At 33.4% G+C, this 22417-nt stretch overlaps 1 protein-coding gene across 5 annotated transcripts in view; it reads left to right on the top strand.

Annotated features, from left to right (window-relative positions):
* Window positions 1–22417, top strand: part of HLTF (helicase like transcription factor) — a 55093-nt gene that overhangs the window by 24929 nt on the left and 7747 nt on the right. For 3 of the 5 annotated variants that reach the window (XM_072958945.1, XM_031678778.2, XM_031678773.2), the window contains 11 exons: window positions 1974–2071; window positions 5990–6133; window positions 7033–7171; window positions 7812–7947; window positions 8619–8798; window positions 13440–13564; window positions 14033–14223; window positions 15519–15644; window positions 15963–16075; window positions 16435–16615; window positions 19618–19698. In XM_072958945.1, coding sequence (XP_072815046.1) covers window positions 1974–2071; window positions 5990–6133; window positions 7033–7171; window positions 7812–7947; window positions 8619–8798; window positions 13440–13564; window positions 14033–14223; window positions 15519–15644; window positions 15963–16075; window positions 16435–16615; window positions 19618–19698 — 1514 coding nt within the window. The remainder of the gene's footprint in view (window positions 1–1973; window positions 2072–5989; window positions 6134–7032; window positions 7172–7811; window positions 7948–8618; window positions 8799–13439; window positions 13565–14032; window positions 14224–15518; window positions 15645–15962; window positions 16076–16434; window positions 16616–19617; window positions 19699–22417) is intronic. The other 2 variants (XM_015237965.3, XM_006202787.4) reach the window with 1 other exon arrangement.

Raw genomic sequence — 22417 nt, 5'->3', positions numbered from 1 at the left:
AACAATTAACAAAATGGCAATAAGAAGTACATATCAATAATTACCTTAAATGTAAACAGACTAAATGCTCAACCAGAAGACACAGACTGGCTGAATGGATACAAAAACAAGACCCATATATATGCTACCTACAGCAGACTCACTTCAGATAAAAAGACACATGCACACTCTGAAAGCAAGGGGATGGGAAAAGGTATTCCATGCAAATGGAAATTAAAAGAAAGCTAGGGTAGCAATACTTACATCAGACAAAATAGACTTTGAAATAAATACTGTTACAAGAAACAAAGGACACTACATAATGATCAAGGAATCAATCCAAGAAGATATAACAATTCTAAGTAAATATGTACCAACATAGGAGCACCTAAATATATATGGAACAATTTTAATAAGTACTGTTAGGGAAATAAAAGACCATAATGAAATAAAGATTGATTGAAGGTGCATATTTAAGAAGGTGATATTTGAGCTAACGAAGAATGTTTAGAAAGAACCAACTTTTCATTTGAAAATCAACTAGGAATAGAATATATAGGCATTTCAGATAGATTACTACACTTGATCCTAACTTTAGAAATTTTTAGAAATGTGGAATTTTTAATTGAGATAGAATTCATTTCACAGAAAAAAGTCCCTTTCTGTTGCAGACAATAGCTGTAATACAAGAGAGAATCTTGAAAAATCATAGCTATGTTAAACTCAAAAAACCATGTTTCTAGAAGAGAAGCAGAATAGAAGCAAAAATGAGTGAGTAGAGATGGAAGCCATGTCTTGTGATGGTGATTTCTTAAACTTAAGACACCAGAAGTCATAAGGAAATTGTTGTTTAAATTATGCTGCATTTTAAGTTTCTATGCAAACAAAGTGAGGAATGATAAAGCTTAAGAAGAATTTGTGATAACTACAACTTAAAAAAGGATTAATATCTAGAATATGTAAAGAATCTTTTACAAATCAGTTAGAAAACGACAACCCAATACGAGGCTAGATACTAAGAATATCAATGTACAGTCCATGGAAGGAAAATCCAAATGACCAGTAACCATAGGAAAAGATAGGCAGACTCTGTCATTGGGGAAATACAGATTAAAGGAATAGTGAGATACCATCTCACCCATCATATTTACAATATTTTAAAATCTCAGTGTCAAGTATAGGCAAGGTTGTGCGTCAACAGGAATGCACAGTGGATGTGAATGTAAATTGCCATGGAGAGCAAGTAGGCCAAATACAATGAAGCAAAGATACACTACCTAGAACTCTACAGATATATACAAGTAGATGTGAAAAAATAGTTGTCATTGCCACATTATTTTAGTGAAATATTGGAAATAATGTCCAGTAGAGGAATGGAAAATAAAATTGTAGTATGTTCTTCCATAGGCTGCCTGAGTGTCCTCACAGCATGGCAGCTGGCTTCCCCCAGAGGGAGTGATCAGGAGAGAGAGGGAGAGAGCACTCAAGACAGAAGCTGCATCTTTTATAACTTAATCTCAGAAGTGGTATACCATCGTTTCTACCATATCCCCATTGGTCCCGTAAACCAGCCCTAGTTGTGAGTGGGAGGGGACTACACAAGATTGTGAGTGTCAGAAAGTAAATATCATTGGGGGCCGTCTTGGAGTCTGGCTACCATATTAACTATAATACAAATTTAGAAAACCACATAAAATAAATATTCACCTTAATAACTGAATAACCTAACAAATATCAGGAGATACTCCAAAATTTTCTCCTCGTGCCCCTTCCCAGCCACAATCCTCTACCTCCCCCCATAAATAATCACTGTCTGGATTTTTAGTTGTATAAAGTGGCACAGTAAAATTTAGTTTCTGTTATTTCATTATGGCTAGAAACAGAATCCCTCATTTTAATTCTTCCTAATTCCTTTTATCATCTCCTTATTGATTCCATGTGTATTTGAGGAAAAGAGAACAGCTAAAGGGTGTGTCACTGATTGATTCTTTCAGGAGCATCTGCAGTGGAGGTTTCAAAGAAAGCTGATGTTGAAGAGAGACCAAGAACAACACTGATCATCTGTCCACTTTCTGTGTTGAGCAACTGGATTGTAAGTCTTCCCAGCTCTTTAAAATGTGATATAATTTATATTTGTTTTACATTATAAAAAGTATTGTGTTACAGAGTCATTCATTGGGAGAAATAAATTTAGTCAGCACTTTGTATCTAAACTCAAATAATTGTTAAGTGAATTGAGATTATATTTGCTCAACGGAAGTGATTTTTCTTAGAGGATTTATGATAGAGAAACTGTCAGTTGCTATGGTAGGATTTGGTTTGTACTTCTGCCTCTTCCATTTCTGTCCCCCAGAGTAGGAAAAGGGTGTAATTTAAGACCACATCATATTTATGAACTGTTGGGACCTCTTTTCTAAGAATACCACTAAAAATAACATTTGTTTTTGTAACAACTTACAACATTTAGTGAGCTTCTGTGTGCTCAGTTTTTCCCTAAGCTCTTTTCATAGATTTTCTCATGTAATCCTCACAACTGTTCTCATTCTCCAGGTGACTGAATTGAAACACAGGAAGTTAAGTAACTTGCCTAAGTCATCTAGTTAATAAATGATGGAGCTAGGATGTAGTCTTCAACGTTCTGACTCTGGAGCCTATGCTTTTAAGGCTGCTCACCAGAAAATTTTGTCTTTTTTTTTTTATTTTTATGTTTTATTCCACACTGCATTTCTGTTCTAAAACATTACATTGGAATGAAACCTCTATGTGTTATGTGTAAGGAGCAGCTTGGGTTCTGTTTCCTTTCCACTTTGAGCTTCAAGCTGCATGTTATAATGAAATAGTGACTATTGGAAGCATTGTGAACATAAAGGCCACTGGATGTGAACTTCCATTCTTGCCACCTCCAAAGTTATCTACATCTCTCCTGGCCTTTCCTCCTCTAATCTCAGAGATGGAAGAGGTCCTGCTCTTTATAAGATCAATACCTTAGTCTGTACATTAGATTCTCTTTCTGCCTTTGCATTTTGTCTGTTATTTTTCTTCTTCTTGGTCTCCCCCCTGGCTATTTCATGAAATGTTCTCAGATCTTTTTCATTTTTCAATACTTTCTCTTGATTATGTCTCACCTTTAAGTTACTACTTTTTTTTCCTTCACTGTCATACCTCGGGGTTTAATTTCCACTTTGTGCTCGCCTTTGTGCTTTTACTTACTGACTCCTTAGCTCATTGTAATTTGGCTTCTGCCACCAGTTCTCTAAATTGCATTGGAAAAGGTCAGTAGTTACTGTCTCATTGTCAAATTCCATGGCCTCTTTCCTGTCTTCTTGACTTTTATATAGCCTTGCCTTCTTTGGCACTTACCTTTTTATTGTAAGTTTTTGGTGTATTTATTTTTTAATTACACCTTCTCCTGATTAGTGTCGTTTTCCTCTTAGGACTAGAATGAGTTTTAGTTCTTTCTTGCTGTTTTTTTTTTAATTCAACAAAATTACTGCTTTTTTTTTTCCCATCTGTGACCCATTGCCAGAAGGACAATACATGGGTACTTGAATGGCAGTTTCAGGGTGAAGTTTACAAGTACCACTGGAGGTATAAACAAAAGAACAGTGATTCTTTAGATGGTTGGGGGTGAGGATATGTATTTTTTAAAATGAGTAATCACTGTTTCATTATATTTGGAAATAAATATATTTCAATATATTATATTTGGAAAACAACAAGAGTTTAGGTGATATGGAAACAACAAAAGTTTAGATGATATAAACTTCAGAAAGGAAACCTTGGCAAAATCATGCCTACTGAGGTTATGGAAAAACTGATTTTTAAAGAAATGTGATGGTTGAACACATAGGGATAAGAATTAGAATCTTGCAATCTCTCAGTAAGCTGCTCTCTTCCTAGTTCCCAAGTCACATTACCTAGCACTAATGAGCAGGCTAGAGCTACCTTATATTCCTTTCTTTGTCTTCAGACATAGAGTAGAATTCAGTTAAAACAGTAAGATACCAATCTCACTTCTACCACATGATTTTTCTGGATATTTTGAGAGGTTACTTTTCCACCCAATGGAAAAGGAAATAATGACACCTATTTCATTTACACACACATACACATACACACATAACCTAGCACAGTGACTTGAAACTCATTATAATTCTTTCTCCAAAGAGTTAATTTTCTTCTGTTTCAAGTCTAACCTTTCCACAAGTATTCTCTGTTCATTTCAGGGCAGCCTATTGATTCATTTACTGATTATTTTCTCTCTCCTTTCCTTTTCCACCAGATTTGTTGATAAAAGTCTCTGCATTTTCACCGTAACTCTTGCATGTTTTATCCTGTCTCTGTATTTTTGCCTTTATTGTCTCAGATTACATTCTTTCTTCAGCCCATAGTAAATCCAGTTTTTGCTCCCACCCTCCATAGAAACTTTTTGTGAATGCCTTCGGTGACTTAATTGTTGCCATGTCTGGTGAGTTCCCTTTTTCTTTTCCTCTACCCTGACTTTCTTTCTGCTTTTCTTACCTTTGTTAAGTCTGTCCTAGTAGATCATCGTTAGTCCTTTTGGTAAAGAGAGGAAACGAACATAAATTACAAATTAAAAAATCTATTTTATATTTGTTCTTGAAACTTTGATATTCTTTAATCCTCCTCCCAAGATTTTGTTTGCTGTCCCAACTTTCTGACTACTGTTTTTCTCTATTTTCCTTCCATGCTTTCTATTTAATCTGCCTTTTTTCCCCTTAAAGCATGATTTTCTTCTTTTAGTATTATGAAATTTGTAATGAGACCACCATTTAGTCTAGATTCAAGAATCAAAAGTTCACCACATTTGCTTTATTTTTTCTTTGCTGAAGTATTTTAAATCATATCCCAGACATCATGTCATATTTCCCAATAGAAGCTTAAGTCTGCTCTTTAAATACTACTGTTCTATAGGCTCTTCCCCTGGCTCCCTTTTCTCATTGTATTTGCTCTCCTTAGAAGATCTTTTTCATTCCTATAACTTCATGTACTGTCTACTCTTAACCTGAAAGTCCATTTCTACACTTAGATTACAGGCCAGTATTTAAATTTTCCTAGTCTATACTTCTCTGTTCAGATATTCTACAGTGACCAGAAATTTTAAATGTCTTAACTGATAATACTCACTGTCTCTTTCTCATCGTTATGCTTCCTTTCCCCTTCCTTTTAATTATCCTGAAGTCTCATCAATCCCTTCTTCTTAGTGTCTTTGTTTCACACCAGTCCTTTCCATCTGTTCTTACTTCTGCCATTCTGATTTAGGTCTTTATCATATTTCACCTAATAGCTTCTCGGCTGTGTCTCCCTGTTGTCTTCTGTCTCTCATCTAATCATGATTTTTTTTTTCCTGCTCAAAATCTCCCAGATTTACTGTTTTCATTATTAGGAAAAAAAAACAAAAAAACAAGTGTTTTAAATTGAGCATGTTCTCAAGGAGAGCAGGGATCAGGTCTTCTTTTTCTTTTTATCCGTACCACCCTTCTGGTTGATACCTGGCAAACAGTATAATAATAAATTATACTGTATAGGCCTATAATAAATGAATGAGAGTGGATACTGTGCTTGAATCCCTGCCTCCATTCATGAAAATATTGCTTACTTTTCTTTTACTGTTTAATTTTGATACTAGTAAGTCACTAACTGGAAACATTGAAAGATCCTTTTTGTTAAAATACTAAATTAAAAAAAACTAATTACTGTTTTTAAAAAGTGGGGTTGCTTTTTCCTTCTAAAAATGAAGCTGCTGCTCACTGGGAGGGCCAGACAGATTTCTATAATGTATTATTGTTGTGTATATGTCAGTTTCCTTGACAATAAAGTAATTAATATTGTTACTATCATTATTTTAGTTTAAATTGCATGAAACTTGATTTTTTGCAATTTTAGTAGTTTGATTTGTGACACTACTGCCAAGACAGTACATTTTATACACGTATTGAACTTGACATTAATCTACTTATTATTAAAAATATTTCTAATTTTATTTTAGGATCAGTTTGGACAACATATAAAATCAGATGTGCACTTGAATTTTTATGTTTATTATGGTCCTGATCGTGTTAGAGACCCAGCCTTGCTTTCAAAGCAGGATATTGTTTTAACTACATACAATATTTTAACTCATGACTATGGAGTAAGTATGTTGATACTCAGATTTTCAAAAGTTGAATTTAAGAAATTGCTTCAAGTTTCTAAAGTGTTCTGAAATTCAGATTTTATACTTTTCCCCTTTTGCTTTCTAAATACTTAACATATAGGAAATAAATAGGAAATTGTTTTTTAATCTTTGCAAAAAAGGTTCGTTGGGCTTCCTTTAGATCATAATTTAGTAATATTTTCCATATAGAACACTTAAAGTTAATTATTTTAATTTGAATTGTAATTCATTACATACAGCAGTTTGTAAATGAATTCTGTTTTTTCTAGTATTATGGAATATTTTCTATCACAATGGTTTGATTACTGATTATCTAGTTTAAAAATAAGCTTTCTTTATATCTGAAGTTTGTAAGTTTCCCAGTTCATTTAGACGTCTAATTATTGTTTGTCTGTAATTCCAGTTAAGTTAAAATGTTTTCCGAAATACCTAATAGTAAAAAATTTTAGTCTTCAAGTTAAGAACATTAACTTTTGCATAAAAGAATGTAATTATGTTATATTCAAATAATTCTTAAAGTTGACAATTTTTATATCATCATATGTTTCTGAGGCAGAATAGCTTAGTGTTTTGAACCAAGGTCTTAGCAGAGAGCTGGACTATCTGGGTTTGAATGCTAACTCTGTACTTCCTAGCTGTGTTACTTAGAGCAACGTACTTCACACCTTAGTGCTTCAATTTTCTCATCTATAACATAGGGATAATAATACTTCATAAGTTTGTGAACATTCAGTAACTTAATATATGTAGTGCTTAAAGCAGTACCTACCACATAGTAAATAAGTTAAGAATAATAACTCATATTACTTATCAAATTACATAAAGTACTATTTTACCTTCCTGTGTTTTTAATTCATATGAAATATTTATTTTAGACTAAAGGTGATAGTCCATTACATAGCATAAGGTGGCTAAGAGTGATCCTGGATGAAGGACATGCCATACGAAATCCAAATGCTCAGCAGACAAAAGCTGTACTTGATTTAGAAGCAGAAAGAAGATGGGTATTGACAGGTAATGATAGTGTAAATTTTAAATAATTAATTCCCAAATATGTATCATTAAGTAAGTTATTAAGTAACTTTGTAAACTTAAAGTGGATAATAAGGTCTCTCCCAGAATTATTCATAGAATCATGTAATAAAACATCTTGACTTTTTTTTTTATAACTGTCCATACTAGAGCAACATTTGAATTATTGTTCATTTATGAAACAGTCACTAGATTTATTTTTGAACCTTGGAAACTCTGGACACTTTAATCTTCCAATCAGAATCACAATTTTTCTACTTCCCATCTTGCTACTCGTGAACCTTTACTTTGGAAGGTGGGGAAGAGAATATAAACTCACATTAGATCTTTTCTTCTTGCTAGTGCTGCTGACTTAAAAATCAAATAAGCAAATGTTCTTGATAAGGAGAAAACTGAGTTTACGGGGCCTGTGGTCTTTTTGTTAGTATGGCAAGTGAGAGCTCAAAATTAGAGCCAGACTATATTTTGAAATTGTATATATGTTTATCAAAGCTTAATTGATAGTGGTTGTGCTTAAGTACAAAGTGCCCATTTTCAACTGTTGTCTCAACTGATTGGGCCAAGTGGATATTCTGATTGTGTATTCTGGCCATAGAGTTATAACAGTTTTCTGTTTTTTTAGGCACTCCAATCCAGAATTCTTTAAAGGACTTGTGGTCTCTTCTTTCCTTTTTAAAACTTAAACCATTTCTTGATAGAGAATGGTGGCATAGAACAATACAGCGTCCTGTCACAATGGGAGATGAAGGAGGACTTAGGTAAGTAATTTCATGACAACTGATTAATATTAGCTGCAGATAATTGTTAGGAGCTTGAACCAGTTACCACTTTCATTACTATTTTAACCTGACTGTTGGCTTTCCTCTCCAAAAAGTGATTACATCTTAATGCCTTTGACTCCTAAAATCTAGTGATTCTTATTTGAGGAGACAGAAATTTCTGACTACTATTAAAAGTTAACCCACCTTTCCCAACATGGTGATAGCCATTTATCAAGGTACTAGGCTTATGTAGTTCAAATTTCTTGCCTAGAGTAGTGTAATGCCTTGCACTTAGTAGTAGGTGCTTATTCAGAGTTTGAATGTCAAACATTGGGTGGTGTAGTTGACAGAATTGGGAAATAGAAAGGGTTAGTGATTAGAAAAATGGGGAGAGAAGAGCTTAAGAAAAATGAGGATGAGATAAAAGGTTAAACTAACAGGTATTGAATTGAGAGCAAATTTAAATGTGTTTTGTTGCTATAGTTTTTCTGTCTGTAGAATATGTCTGTCATTATCAGACTGAATAAAAACCCCAAAGGATTTTTTAAAAGAAAAAAAAAACCTTTACTAAGATTGTAAAACAGTAATAAATCAAAATATTTTTTGTTCTCATTGAGTTAACTTATAGAAATAAAAGGTTATATAATTACTTGTTTTATTTTGACTAGGCGTTTACAGTCCCTAATTAAAAATATTACACTTAGAAGAACAAAGACAAGCAAAATTAAAGGAAAACCTGTTTTGGAGTTACCAGAACGTAAAGTATTTATTCAGCACATTACACTTTCAGAGGAAGAGAGAAAGATTTATCAGTCTGTGAAAAATGAAGGCAGAGCTACTATTGGAAGGTATGGAGAAAGAAAGTCATTTTACAAAATAGTTTTCTTCTTTGTTAACATTTAATTGAATAATATTTTTTAGATATAAAGTCTTAAATACACTGAAGTATGAATTGTTTCTTTAGCTACTTAAACTACTTTTTATGAACTAATGCTTGAAGTGAGTGAAATAAATAATTCACCAGGTAAGTAATTCTTAAAGTTAGGAAAAAATATAAAATTTACATGAAATGGCAAGTTTTGAATTACTAGTCAGAAGACCTTGCTTACTTCTGTCCCTGGTTCTGTGTCATGGGAGAAGATTCAAAACATTGAGATGAGTATATATAGAGAAAATAAACCTATTAAGGACCAAAACTTGGAGGAATGTCCACGTTTCAGACAATAAAGAGGATCCATTGGAAGAGATTCTGTCAAGGGGAGAAGTATGAAGACAGGAGAGAAAACTCATAGAATCTCGGTAAAGACGGCGTAATCAAGAAAGAGGGAATGGTCAGTAGTGTCACATAGTGCAGAGGCTTAGTAAAGGCTGTTTAATTTGGTGATTCAGAAGTTAACTCCCAGAATAGTTTCATGATAATAATGAGATATGTAGCCAAATTGTAGGAGTAAGGGGATTGTGAAGTAGAGCAGCTGTAGGGATAGACCATTTTTCACGATTTGTCTATAAAAGTGAGGAAAAAACTGAGATTGGTAGATAGGGTGGATAGTTGGCTGCTAGATCAATTTTTTTATGATTTTATTTGTGTAACTACTTTGAGAGGAAGAGAACATGGAAGAGACTACCAGTAGAAAAGAGAATCAAGCAAATTGTTAGAGAAAAATAAAGCCTAGTATGGAGGTAGATAATAGCAAGAGTATAATCAGTGAACTGTGAGACAAGAGTATCTGCAGAGTAAGGTAATGGGAAGTTGAGGAAGGTAGACTGGGTTTGCAGCCATTGCATAAAAGTAAGGGTTTTAGAGTGTTAGGCTTCAGTTGGTGTGGAATATATGTAAAAGTTAAATCAATACTACTTTCCAACCACACATGGAAATCTGGGAATAGGAACTAACGGAGTATAGATGAAAGATATTGGGGATTGGTAGAAGGTGAGACATTCTGGTCCAAGCAAAGAGCATGTTTGCTATGAATACCTGTAGGAACCAGAATGAGTAGGAGACAAGTGAAGACAAAGCAGGGCTGAGAATATAGGGGATATTCTGTATCTTGTAGTAGCTTACAGTGAAAAAGAATATGAAAATGAATATATATATGTTCAGGTATGGTGGAAGCATTGTGCTGTATACCAGAAATTGATACAACATTGTAAACTGACTATACTTCAATAAAAACAAAAAATCAGGAAAAAAAATATAGAAGAATCTTCAAAAAATAAGAACTTCAGTGACATACAAAGCAGATTTAATAGGAATTAGAAAGATTGTTCTAAGCAGGAGATTTCAGAGCTCAAAATCTTACAGTGGTGATTGAAAATCCCTTCATATTCATTCTTTCAGCTTAAATGTATTAAGTGTCTGTGTGCTAGACACTGTTGCACGCATTGGGATACAGTGGAATAAAATAGACAAAAATCTCTACCGTCAAGGAGTTTATAGTTCAGTGGGATGAAATAGATGATAAAACAATTAAATTCTATGGGAAAAAAGTAAAGCCGAGAAAGGAGATAGGGAGTGCTGAAGCTGTTTTTATAGAGTATTCAGGGAAGACATCACTGAGAAGGTGATATGTGGGAAAAGATCTAATGGAGATTGAGAATGGGGACATTTCTGGCAGAGGGGAACAGCAAGTGTAAAGGCCCTGACTTGGGAGCATACTTGAAGAACTTGAGCACCAAAGAGGCAAGTGTGACTGCATAATATAAGCAAGATGGAAAGCAGTGATACCAGAACGTTATTGGAGTAGGGGTGGATGACAAAGTATGTAAGGCATTGTGGCATATTTCACGGACCTTGGCTTTAATTTTTTATGAGATTTGGGAACCTTTGAATGGTTTTGGGCCAGGAAAGTGACTTAATTTTCTATTTTTAAAAGATCACTGGCTCCTGTGTCAAGACTTAGATTTTAGGCATAAGGCATAAATAAGGAGAACAGTGGCAAAAATCAGAGTAAGAGATGATGGTGTTTTTTACTACAGTAGTAGTGACGAAGGGAGTGAGAAATGCCTGGATTCTGTTATATTTTGAAGGTAGAGCCAACAGAACTTGCTGGTTGATAGAATATGGGGTGTGAGAGAGGAGAGAAAGGTAACTCCAAGGTTTTTCACATGAGTGACTAGAAGGGTAGAATGGCCATTTGCAGCACAAGTATGGGAGCAGTAGAGTTTTTTCAGGAAAGATGAGAAACTCAGCTTCGGACACATTGATTATGTGATGCCTATGCATAAATTTCCAAGTGGAGATCTTGCAAAATCACTTGAATATGAGATTAGAGTTCATGAGGATGTTCTTGGTTTGATACAAATTTGAAAGTCATCTGTGTGTAAATGATGGTAATTAAAGCCAGGAGATTGAGTAAGATCACCACGAGAATGCATGAAGTTAGGAAAGAGTTTTAACAATACTGTAAGCTGGTGAAGGTAGGAGGAGGCTTCTGCTTCCATTATGTGGCACTCAAAATAAATTTTTTAAACTGAAATGCTGATTATCATTGTAAGATGTGACCATGCCAGGGAATAATTAGACTGTTGGTAAAACTTAATTAAACTGTGTTCTCAGAGAAAGATGTTATTTTAAAAATATTTAATAGGTAATACATTTACTAATGTTTATTTGGTACTTACCAGATATTATGCATTCATCTAAGTGTGTTATTCATAGTAATCCTATTAAGTCAGCAGAAGGATTACCTACATTTTACAGAAAAAGGATCTAAAGTACAGAGCTGTGTCACACAGCTAGTGAGTGACAGAGCTGGTATTTAAGTTCAGGCACTTTGATTCTAGAATTTGTAAGTTTAATCTTTCTATTGCTTATTTCTTGCATTCCTGAATATTGAGAAGCATTTGTTGTCATACTACAACTCTTACTAATAATATCAGCAGATAAATATCATTTACTGTAGTCCAGGCACTATTAAATGTTTTGCAAGTGTTAACTTTTTTAAAACTACAGTCCTATGAGGTATGTGTTATGCCACTGTTAAAGCCAAGGAGGCTCAAGACATGGGTTGAGAAACCTGCCCAGGGTTTCAGTTAAATTGGCAGAGCCAGGTTTTGAATTCAGACAGTCTAGCTCTGGAGGCTGTGTTCCTAACCATTAAGTTATATTTCTTCTATTGTCTTAATATTTAAATGTCAGATTACCTTGATAAATAGTTTTTGGATCACCTACTCTTTCTCCAGAGCTGGTATTATCTTTGTTCTACTATATTTTATATTGAATATTTCTGTGGGAAAACTTTATTCTTTAAAGTCCAGCAATTTGACCAGGACCTCTCTCTGTTGATTTTTTTCTGGAACATATGGTACAATTTAAATCTGTAGATTCTAGGCTTCCCCACCCCCCACTCCTCTTTCTGTAAAATTTTCTTAAATACTATTTTCTGTTCCATTATTTTATTTTTCTCTCTGTATGTTGGATATTCTTTGTTTTCCATAGGTATCATTTTATTCTAATCCTTTACATCCTTCTGCTTAATTTTGCTTTTCTCAATCCTGTTCCCCATGTTCTTTTCTGTGTTTTTATCAGTAGCCAGTCTCTTTTATGCTGGCTTCACTGTGACTTTCTCTGCATTCACTTTTCTATTTCACACTCTTTAGCTGTACCAGCTCATCTTTCATCTCTGTTCTGTTTTACTGTACCTTTTCAAAGTTCTTTGTCTCTGCTTTAAGCATTTTTTTTAGGAGGAACTGTTTTATTGAATGGTGTTAAATCATGGCAGTACTCTTGGTCATAATTTTTATTTGCTATATGGCAACATTTTTCTGGTGTTTTTTTTTGTTGCCGTTTGTTCTCTCCCTTGCTCTTTACTACTGATTATTACTCATATTTGGATGCATTGAGTTCTTTTTGGACTGGTTATTTGCAAGAGATTCATATGAAGGGATAAGGGTCATAGCTGTATCCCTGACTAGCAGGAAATATATCCCTATTTAATTATGGCTCAAGGTTACATGTGAGTTCTTTCAGGTTTTACTTATGCTTATAAAGCAGGATCAGAAGCTTCAGGGTTCCTTGCAATAGGCAGTGCTGTGTCCATTGTCATTTCTGAAAACACGGTAGGTTCGTGTCTTTTCTTATTCAGCTTGCCTCCCTTCTTTCTTGGTATAAACTTGTCCAGGGATGTTCAAGCCATGAACCATGCACTCTGTTTTTATTTCTGCAAATAAGAGATGATGATTTTCTCCTCAGGGCATGCTGTTTATTTTGAAGAATTCTGCTCTGGCAGGTCTGCTTGAGCTCTGCAGTCATATCTCTTGGAATCTTCCTGTTTGACTTTCACCGCATTTGGCAGCCATTTCTCATATATTTTGCTTTATTGTCACAAATCTCTCCTGGTTTCATTAAAGATAGAGTTTACTTTTCTGTTTTCCATTCTGTTTTGAAGTGATTTCCAGAGAAGAAGAGAACAATGCCATTTTTTCCCACTGTTTTAGAATAGGAAGTATTGTTTAGAGGCCCTCATAATATTTAACGTTTTTACCTCTAGGTATTTTAATGAAGGGACTGTCCTTGCACACTATGCAGATGTCCTGGGTCTTTTGCTTAGATTGCGGCAGATTTGTTGTCATACTCACCTTCTTACAAATGCAGTGTCTTCCAGTGGTCCCTCAGGTAGGTATATGCAATTGGTTTACACATCATATTATTAGAGATATTTAAATCAGAATGAGAAACCTTTCATATGGCCTAAATTTAGTTTATTTGTCAAGTGGACATTGTTTTTAGTATAGGACTCAACTAGAAATATACTCAAGAATCTCTTAACAATGAAATGGAATATTAATGAGGTCTTTCAGGATTTCCAGTGATAGATGAAAGATCAGATTGGGCCAGCCTTTTATTCTGTGTTACCTGCAGACTGTGTTATAATGATGCTTCTGTGTAATGTATGTTAAGTGGGTTCACTACTATTTTAGCTTCTGGATTTTTCTTAAAATTTCAGATTTAAGTCATGCTTTCTGCCTATGGTTAAAAAAAAAAAAGACTAAAGACTACCTAAGCAAAACTTTTTCCTATATAAAAAAGATTAATAACTTGTCTAGTCATATTACAAGTCTTGCTCTGAAATTAATTTTTCAGCCTTTTCTCTAGGAAATGATACACCTGAAGAACTACGGAAGACATTAATAAGGAAGATGAAGTTAATTCTGAGCTCAGGTTCCGATGAAGAATGTGCAATTTGCTTGGATTCTTTAACAGTTCCTGTCATAACACATTGTGCACATGTCTTTTGTAAACCCTGTATTTGCCAAGTCATTCAGAATGAGCAGGTTAGTTTTATGCTCAGTACAGATACAGTGTTTGATGGAGTAGTGTTCTAGTGTTGAGTGTAATGGAGACCCAAGTCTAGCAGACTATGAAGAGTTTTGTACTTGGATTTACTAATACACCTTTTATAGTTAATTATGTGTTTTAATAGTTGATATATTTCTTATATTTAAGCCCTTTTAACATAAAAAGACATGTTTTTGGAGGTATGTTTCAGAGTCAGTATTCTAGTTTCACTAACTCTTTAGATCATCTCTAAGAAATAGATTGATACTGTGAAACAAAGATAATTTAAAATTTTCTAATAAAACAAATGAAGTTAATTCTTACAATACGTTTTTATTTATCTAAAATGTAAAAATTGTTGAGATACTTTACATGATTTTTTTAAACTTAAGTGTCCTAAAATTGGTGGTATTGTATACTTACAACACATCTCAATTTGGCTTTGCCACATTTCAGTGGCTTAATGGCTGCTTGTGGCTGTTGGCTATCAAACTGTATCTAGGTAGGTCTAGACTCATGTAAAGTGGAAAAATCCTTTAAGGATTATTCCTCCTTCTGAGGTATAATTTTTTAAAACATTTTTATTGAGATGTACTTATAGGGGAAAGTACACATCATGATTGTTCAGCTCAGTGAATTATGAAGTAATCATATCCATGTAACTACTACTTAGATTTTCCTGTGTTCCCTCCCAATCATTACTCTCTCCCTTCTCCTACTATGCTGACTTCTAACTATGCTTATTCTGTTTTAGTTTCAGAGTCTTTTTTATTGTAATGGTTATTTGGTATGTAGTTATTTTAGAGATAATCTTATTAGTATGCCTTGATACAAAATGGGCACAATGGATAATTGCTTTGAATGAACCTGATAGGATTGAACAGATCTAGACTCGCTTTATAAGCTATTGAAAAGTTGTTTGTTTTTTTGGGTTTTTTTGTTTTTTTGTTTTTTTGCTTCTAAAGAATAGTTCCAACTAGTACATTGTAGTTAGAGTCAAGAAACTTTTATTCATGGTTCATGGTTTCTTTACATGCCTGCAAATAGTATAATATTTATTGTTTCAGGCTTTTACTGCTAGCCAAGATCGCATACTTTTCCTCTTTTTTACTCATCCCATTTACCACATTTAGAACATTATATCTGCCTGTATAGATTTATCTTAAATGGATGAATCTAATAAAAGTTTAAATAAAATGCTGGGTATTAGGGATACAGAACTTACCATGCTTTATAAAAATTTTCTGTTCCTTTGTTAAGTATCACTCATACTTTGTTTTTTCTTCTATAGCCACATGCTAAATGCCCTTTATGCAGAAATGATATACATGGAGACAATTTATTAGAATGTCCTCCAGAAGAACTGGCATGTGACACTGAGAAAAAGTCTAATATGGAATGGACGTCCAGTTCAAAGGTAAAACACACATGCACAAATATTTGAGTATTTGCTTTACATTTATATAAAGAAATACCATATTTAGAAATAATAATTTTGCTTCCAATCATGTAATTGTGAGTATTATACTCTGTTGGTGGTTACTGGCTTTATGTTTATTTCTAGTAGTGAATTTGAGAGGAAAGAGAAAGGGAGGGTTCACATATGATAATATTCTTTTAGTCTTAAATTTTTAAAAAAAAATTAGTGGTCTTTTGCATTGTAGGGAGGTAATATGGCAGGACCTTTCTCTTCCAATTCAAAATGGAATTTAATGGATATTCTAATTTTTTTCAGATTAATGCTCTAATGCATGCATTGATTGACTTAAGAAAGAAGAACCCCAACATAAAAAGTTTAGTTGTTTCTCAGTTTACAACATTCCTGTCTTTAATAGAAACACCACTCAGGTAAGTTCAACAGTGGTTCTCACTTTGAGCAAAAGGATTTTATATAAATGTTTTAATTTGCATTAAACCATAGGATTAAACCAAAAAAATTTTGTTTTACCAGTTTTATTCATTTCATCTATCTAAAATAAGTCAGTCACAATAAAGAATATTCCTAGGAATTTAGGATTCTAATGGTAAAGTGCTGAATTTATAGGGAAAAAGTTGACTCAGAGCTTGACATATTAATAGATGATTGGTAAATACTTGTCTCAGAATAAATAAGTGAAATAATTGGTTGAATGAAAAGATTTAAAATTACTTAACATGTCTTTATCGTGTAGCTAAGTATTCCTTGTCTCTTTTGTCCCCTCCATTAGAGCTTCTGGATTTGTATTTACTCGTTTGGATGGTTCCATGGCCCAAAAGAAAAGAGTGGAATCAATTCAGTGTTTTCAAAACACTGAAGCTGGATCTCCAACTATAATGCTTCTATCCTTAAAAGCAGGTGGAGTTGGTTTGAATCTTTCTGCAGCTTCTCGAGTGTTTTTAATGGATCCAGTAAGTAGTTCTGTAGACTTTTTGGTATGTTACTACTTCTTAAAAAAAAAAAAACCCAAGAATTATATGTTAAGTGCATTTATAATTATAACTGATTGTGAAAATTCTGAGGCAAACTTGAGAGGTAGATAATCTCATTAAAAATCGAGGGCTCTCGTAAGTGCTTTACGTATATCAACTGAAATTCTCACAGCATCTCTGTAAAGTAGATCTTGTTACTATCCTCATTTTACAGGTGAGGAAACTGAAACATAGAGAAGTGAAATAACTTGCCTCATCACAGAACTAGTAATATACAAACCAGGATTAGAGTCCATGTTTATGAGTATTGTGCCATGCTTTTCCGTTCTACATACAGAATAAATTTCTGTGAACTCTAATGCTTTAGGGAACTGTTTTCATTGGCTCAGCTAGTGAATAATGAGATCCTGCTTTGTGTCAGGGATGTTCACAGGCACTAGGAATCTGGCTATAAACAAAATAGACAAAGTAGCCACCATCATGGTGCTAATGGTCTCAAGCTTTAATGTGCATAAGAATTAGGTAAATGCAATTTCTGACCTCTGTCCTCAGACTTAGGAGTTCTTTGATGAGACATAGGAAGCTGCATTTTTATATAGACCATAGGTGATTTAGGTGCAGGTGGTTCAGCATCACATTTTTATAAACAAATACCATTAATGGAATGTTTTGGGTAAATTTTAGTGTCTAATGCAATGCAATTGCTGTGTGCAATACAGGTCTAGGGTAGAATGGGAGCTAGAATTCAGTCTAAACTTGATGCACCAAACTGTGTGACTTAGAGCTGCAATCCACATAGGAGCACTTTTTTTCCTAATTGCACAAAGGGGCTTTTTGGACTGGAAGCAGTCTGAACTAATTCAGTTTCTAATTTGCACTGGGTACTGTCTGAGCTAGAGGCAACCCTATGCTATTTCTGTGCATTCACAGATCTAAGATTTGTGGTTTTAGCTTGTCTGAAACTCAGAAAATTCATAATATAAAGAAATTTTACTAAGATACGAATTTTGAGTTATTCTGCTTAAAGCTATCCAGTTGAAGCATGTACCTGTTACCAGAGCTTTTTTTCCTCACCTGAGGGTAACCTTTCTGGTAATACTACAACCAGAGCCATGCTTAGGCATTCATGGCTTTCATGTTAATGCCACGAGGGTAGCGGTGGTCTGTCGTATTTTCTTGTCTCAGTTCTATGGATGAAGTTTTAAATCTTTGCTAGAGTTTTAGTTTACGGTTGTTATAAAAAATATTCATTGGAACTACAGATTAAGTTACGTGTTAGCTAACCTGATGATAATCCTAGAAGCTGATTTTTGAAACAGATTCCCCAATTTTTTTTCCTTTGGTTAAAATCTTAGTACTTGATAAGGAAGAGGTTGTTAATACCAAAAACAGTAATTTAATTAGTGTTATAAGGTTGATCAGAGATTAAACTCTTTAACAGTTACACTTTCAGAAAACAGAATGTTTTAGCAATTTCATAGTAAGTTGATCATTTTTCATTGAACATTTCAATCTTTGACATGTTGCTTCTAACTTTAAAAGAAAATCCAGGCCCTAGAAAGAAAATATTCAGTAAAAAAAAATTGCTCATGAAAATATTTTATACCTCTTCATGGAATATTATATAAAAGTTAGGGTGTGTTTTGATGTTCCATTATGAGTTTTTGATAAAGCTATTGCTTTATCACTATATGTGAGAATGGGAGCTATCAATTTTATATTATCATGAAATAAGTTGTTTTATACATCTAGTCATACTTGATATGTATTGCCAGCTCACCATAAGGTTCCTAGACTGAATACAGACAACAGAAAGGAACATTGTATCTGAGCTCTTGGTATAATGGTTTCAAAATATGTCCAATCGTAAAATAAAAAATATTCACAGAATATGACTGTTAGTTTTAGAAAATCATAACCTAAATAAGTCTTTTAAATCTAAGTTCTATACTGAAAAACAATCCCACAACCAAATTAGAGCAAGTTAATAGTAAAATCTACTTTTCTCTTAACTCTCAAGGGAACTTTAAACAGAAGATAACTGCCTAAGTCATATTACACACTTGTTCCATCTACATATGCATTTATCATTTTGTTTCTATTTTCAGGTGGTACTTTGCTGTATAAATGTTCCTTTTCTTCAAAACATCCTGTCTTTAGCTTCAAGAATCACTCAGTAGTTTAATTTAACTTTTAATGATCTCTACCCTGACAGTTCATGATAATATTTCAAAACCGCTTGACTCCTATCTTTCTAGACCGAAGAGCTCTATATCCTTTTGCTTATTCTTCCCTTTTCATTGCTTCATTGTTTTATTCTTCACCTTAATACAGTCCCGATGATAATGCCTATTTAATTAGCTAATGTTACTTTTTTAGTTCAATTTTGAAGTCATACTGATTTCAAATATAGATACTGAAAATTGTGTCAATGAAGTCTTAAATAATTTTTGGAACTTTTGATTACTTCTGAAATCTTGTGCTTTTACATAATGAATGGAGGAAAATGAAAGAAAAAGTACCAAAGACCATCAAAAAGAAGAAAACTTTTTCATAAATGGACCTGGTTACCAATCTTTTCTAATGTAAATTAAGTCACTTAAGAGGGTGTGTAAATTTGTTTTTCTCTGTCAAACATACATAGTTTGACTTTAACTATGAGGGGGGAAAGGCAGAAAGATATTATTTGATTAATCAACAACCATTTATATGGTGTGTTGTATCAGGCCCTGTATTAGATTCTAGAAGTGGTGGAGTGAAATGACAGTGGAGAGAGAATATCTGCCTGTCATAGTAGCGATTGGAGGAGGCTGAGGGGATATGTGGATTTTTTTTCCCCAGAGCATTTATAATGTCAGTGTCTGAATTCATTCAGAAAGATTTCAGTCAATAAAAGGTGAATGAATAATACTGCAACAAAAGAATGTGCACAGAACACTCACAGATCAGGGTGGTAATAATGCAGCTCGTGTTCTTATTAGGCCTGGAATCCAGCGGCTGAAGATCAGTGCTTTGACAGATGCCATAGACTTGGCCAGAAGCAAGAAGTTATCATCACAAAAGTGAGTTTTTAGGACATCTATTTTAAAATTAGGTTGATACGGTTTTTAAAATTATATAAATACTGCGTTAATATATTATTGTAGAAGATTGAAATAGAATTATGCAGAGTAAAATATTAAGATCTGCTTTTTAGAAGGAAACCACCATCAATAGTTTAACATACGGCATTCAGAGTTTCTTTCTCTGTGTTTATATACATTCATACTTAACATTTGTGTGTAAATTTCAAAAATTTCTTTTCAGGTAAATGGGATCATACTTTATTATTTTGCAGACTTTTTTTTTTTTTTAATCCTCCTTAACAGTATATGTTGGAGACTACCATATAAGAACATACAGATCAAACCTATTCTTTTTTTCTCCATCATGGTAAAATATACATAATACAATATTTACCATCTCAACTGGGTTTTCTTAAATTTTTTAATAATTATTTTTAAAAAATTTTATTTAAAATAGTTGATTTACACTGTTTTAGTTTCAGGTGTACAGCAAAGTGATTCATATATATATATATATATATATATATATATATATATACACACGCACACATTTCTTTTTCATGTTCTTTCCCATTATAGGTTATTATATTAAATATAATTCCCTGTGCTATACAATAGGTATCAGTTGTTTATTTTATATATAGTAGTATAGTAATATGTTAATCCCAAACTCCTGATTTATCCCCACCCTTCTCTTTAAGTTTCTTTTCTGTCTGTGAGTTTATTTCTGCTTTGTAAATAAGTTCATTTGTATCATTTATTTAGGTTCCACATATAACTAATATCATATATTTCTCTTTGACTTCACTTAATATGATAATCACTAGGTCCATCCAAATGGCATTTCATTCTTTTCTGTGGCTGAATACTATTCCATTATACATACATATATATACATATATATATACACACATATAAATATGTGTATATATATGTATGTATACACACACACACATATATCTTTATCCATTCATCTATTATTGATGGACGTTTAGATTATTTCTATGTCCTGGTTATTATAAATAGTACTGCTGTGAACATTGGGGTGTACGTATATTTTCAAATTGAATTTTCTCCAGATACATGCTCAGGAGTGGGATTGCTGGATCATATGGTAACTTTTTATTTTTTAAGGAACATCCATACTATTCTCCAAGTGGCTGTACCAGTTTACATTTCCACCAGTGATGTAGGAGTGTTCCTTTTTCTCCACACCCTCTCTGGCATTATTTATAGACTTTTTAATAATGGCCGTTCTGAGTGGTGTGAGGTAATACCTCATTGTGATTTTGATTTGTGTTTCTCTTATAATTAGCAATATTGAACATCTGTTCATGTACCTGTTAGCTATATGTATGTCTTCTTTGGAGAAATGACTATTTAGGTCTTCTGCCCATTTTTGGATTGGGTTGTTTGTTTTTTTGTTATTAAGCTATATGAGCTGTTTGTGTATTCTGGATATTAAGCTCTTATCAGTCTCATGATTTGCAAATATTTTCTCCCATTTCGTAGGTTGTCTTTTTGTTTTACTTATAGTTTCCTTTGCTGTGCAACAGCTTTTAAGTTTAATTAGGTCCATTTGTTTAGTTTTGCTTTTATTTCTATTGCCTGGGTAGACTGCCCTAGGAGAATATTGCTAAGATTTTATGTCAGAAGATGTTTTGCCTATCTTTTCTTCTAGGTGTATTAGTGTCTTGTTTTATATTTAAGTCTTTAAGCTATTTTGAGTATATTTTTCTGTATGGTGTGAGGGACTGTTATAACTTCATTGATTTACATGTGGCTGTCCAGTTTTCCCAACACCACTTGCTGAAGAAACTGTCTTTTCTCCATTGTATATTCTTGCCTCCTTTGTTGAAGATTAATTGATGGTAAGTCTGCATTTATTTCTGGGCTCTCTGTTCGGTTCTATTGATCCATATGGCTGTTTGTGCCAGTATCACACTGTTTTGATTACTGTAGCTCTGTAGTATTATCTGAAGTCTGGGAGGGTTATTCCTCCAGCTTCATTCTTTTCCTTCAGTATTACTTTGTCATGCCTGGGTCTTTTGTGATTCTATATAAATTTTAGGATTATTTGTTCTAGTTCTGTGGAAAATGTCCTGGGTAATTTGATAGGGATCACATTAAATCTGTAGATTGCTTTGGGCAGTATGGCCATTTTAACAATATTAATTCTTCTAATTGTAGAGCATGAGATACCTTTCCATTTCTTTAAGTTATCTTTAATTTCCTTAATCAGTGTTTTGCAGTTCTCCATGTATAAGTCTTTCACCTTCTTGGTAAGATTTATTCCTAACTTTTTTTTTTTTGGATGCAATTTTTAAAAGGGATTGTTTACTTTTCTTTTCTTTTCTGATATTTCATTGTTAGTATAAAGAAACGCAACTGATTTCAGTATGTTAATCTTGTATCCTGCCACCTTGCCAAATTCCTTTATCAGCTCTAGTAGTTTTTGTGTGAAGCCTTTAGGGTTTTCTGTATATAGTATCATACCCACATATAGTGATAATTTTACCTCTTCTCTTCGACTTTGGAACCCTTTTATTTCTTTTTCTTGCCTGATTGCTGTGGTTAGGACTTGTAAAACTATGTTGAATAGAAGTGGTAAAAACGGCCTTCCTCGTCTTGTTCCAGATTTTAGTGGAAAGGCTTTCAGTTTTTCATCGTTGAGTATTATGCTGGCTGTGGGTTTGTTGTAAATAGCTTTTATTTT

The sequence above is a fragment of the Vicugna pacos genome, chromosome 1 (genome assembly GCF_048564905.1).
Source record: "Vicugna pacos chromosome 1, VicPac4, whole genome shotgun sequence".
In the NCBI taxonomy this organism is placed as follows: domain Eukaryota; kingdom Metazoa; phylum Chordata; class Mammalia; order Artiodactyla; family Camelidae; genus Vicugna; species Vicugna pacos.
Note: the sequence above shows the minus strand (reverse complement) of the source record. Positions and strands in the feature narration are given on the sequence as shown.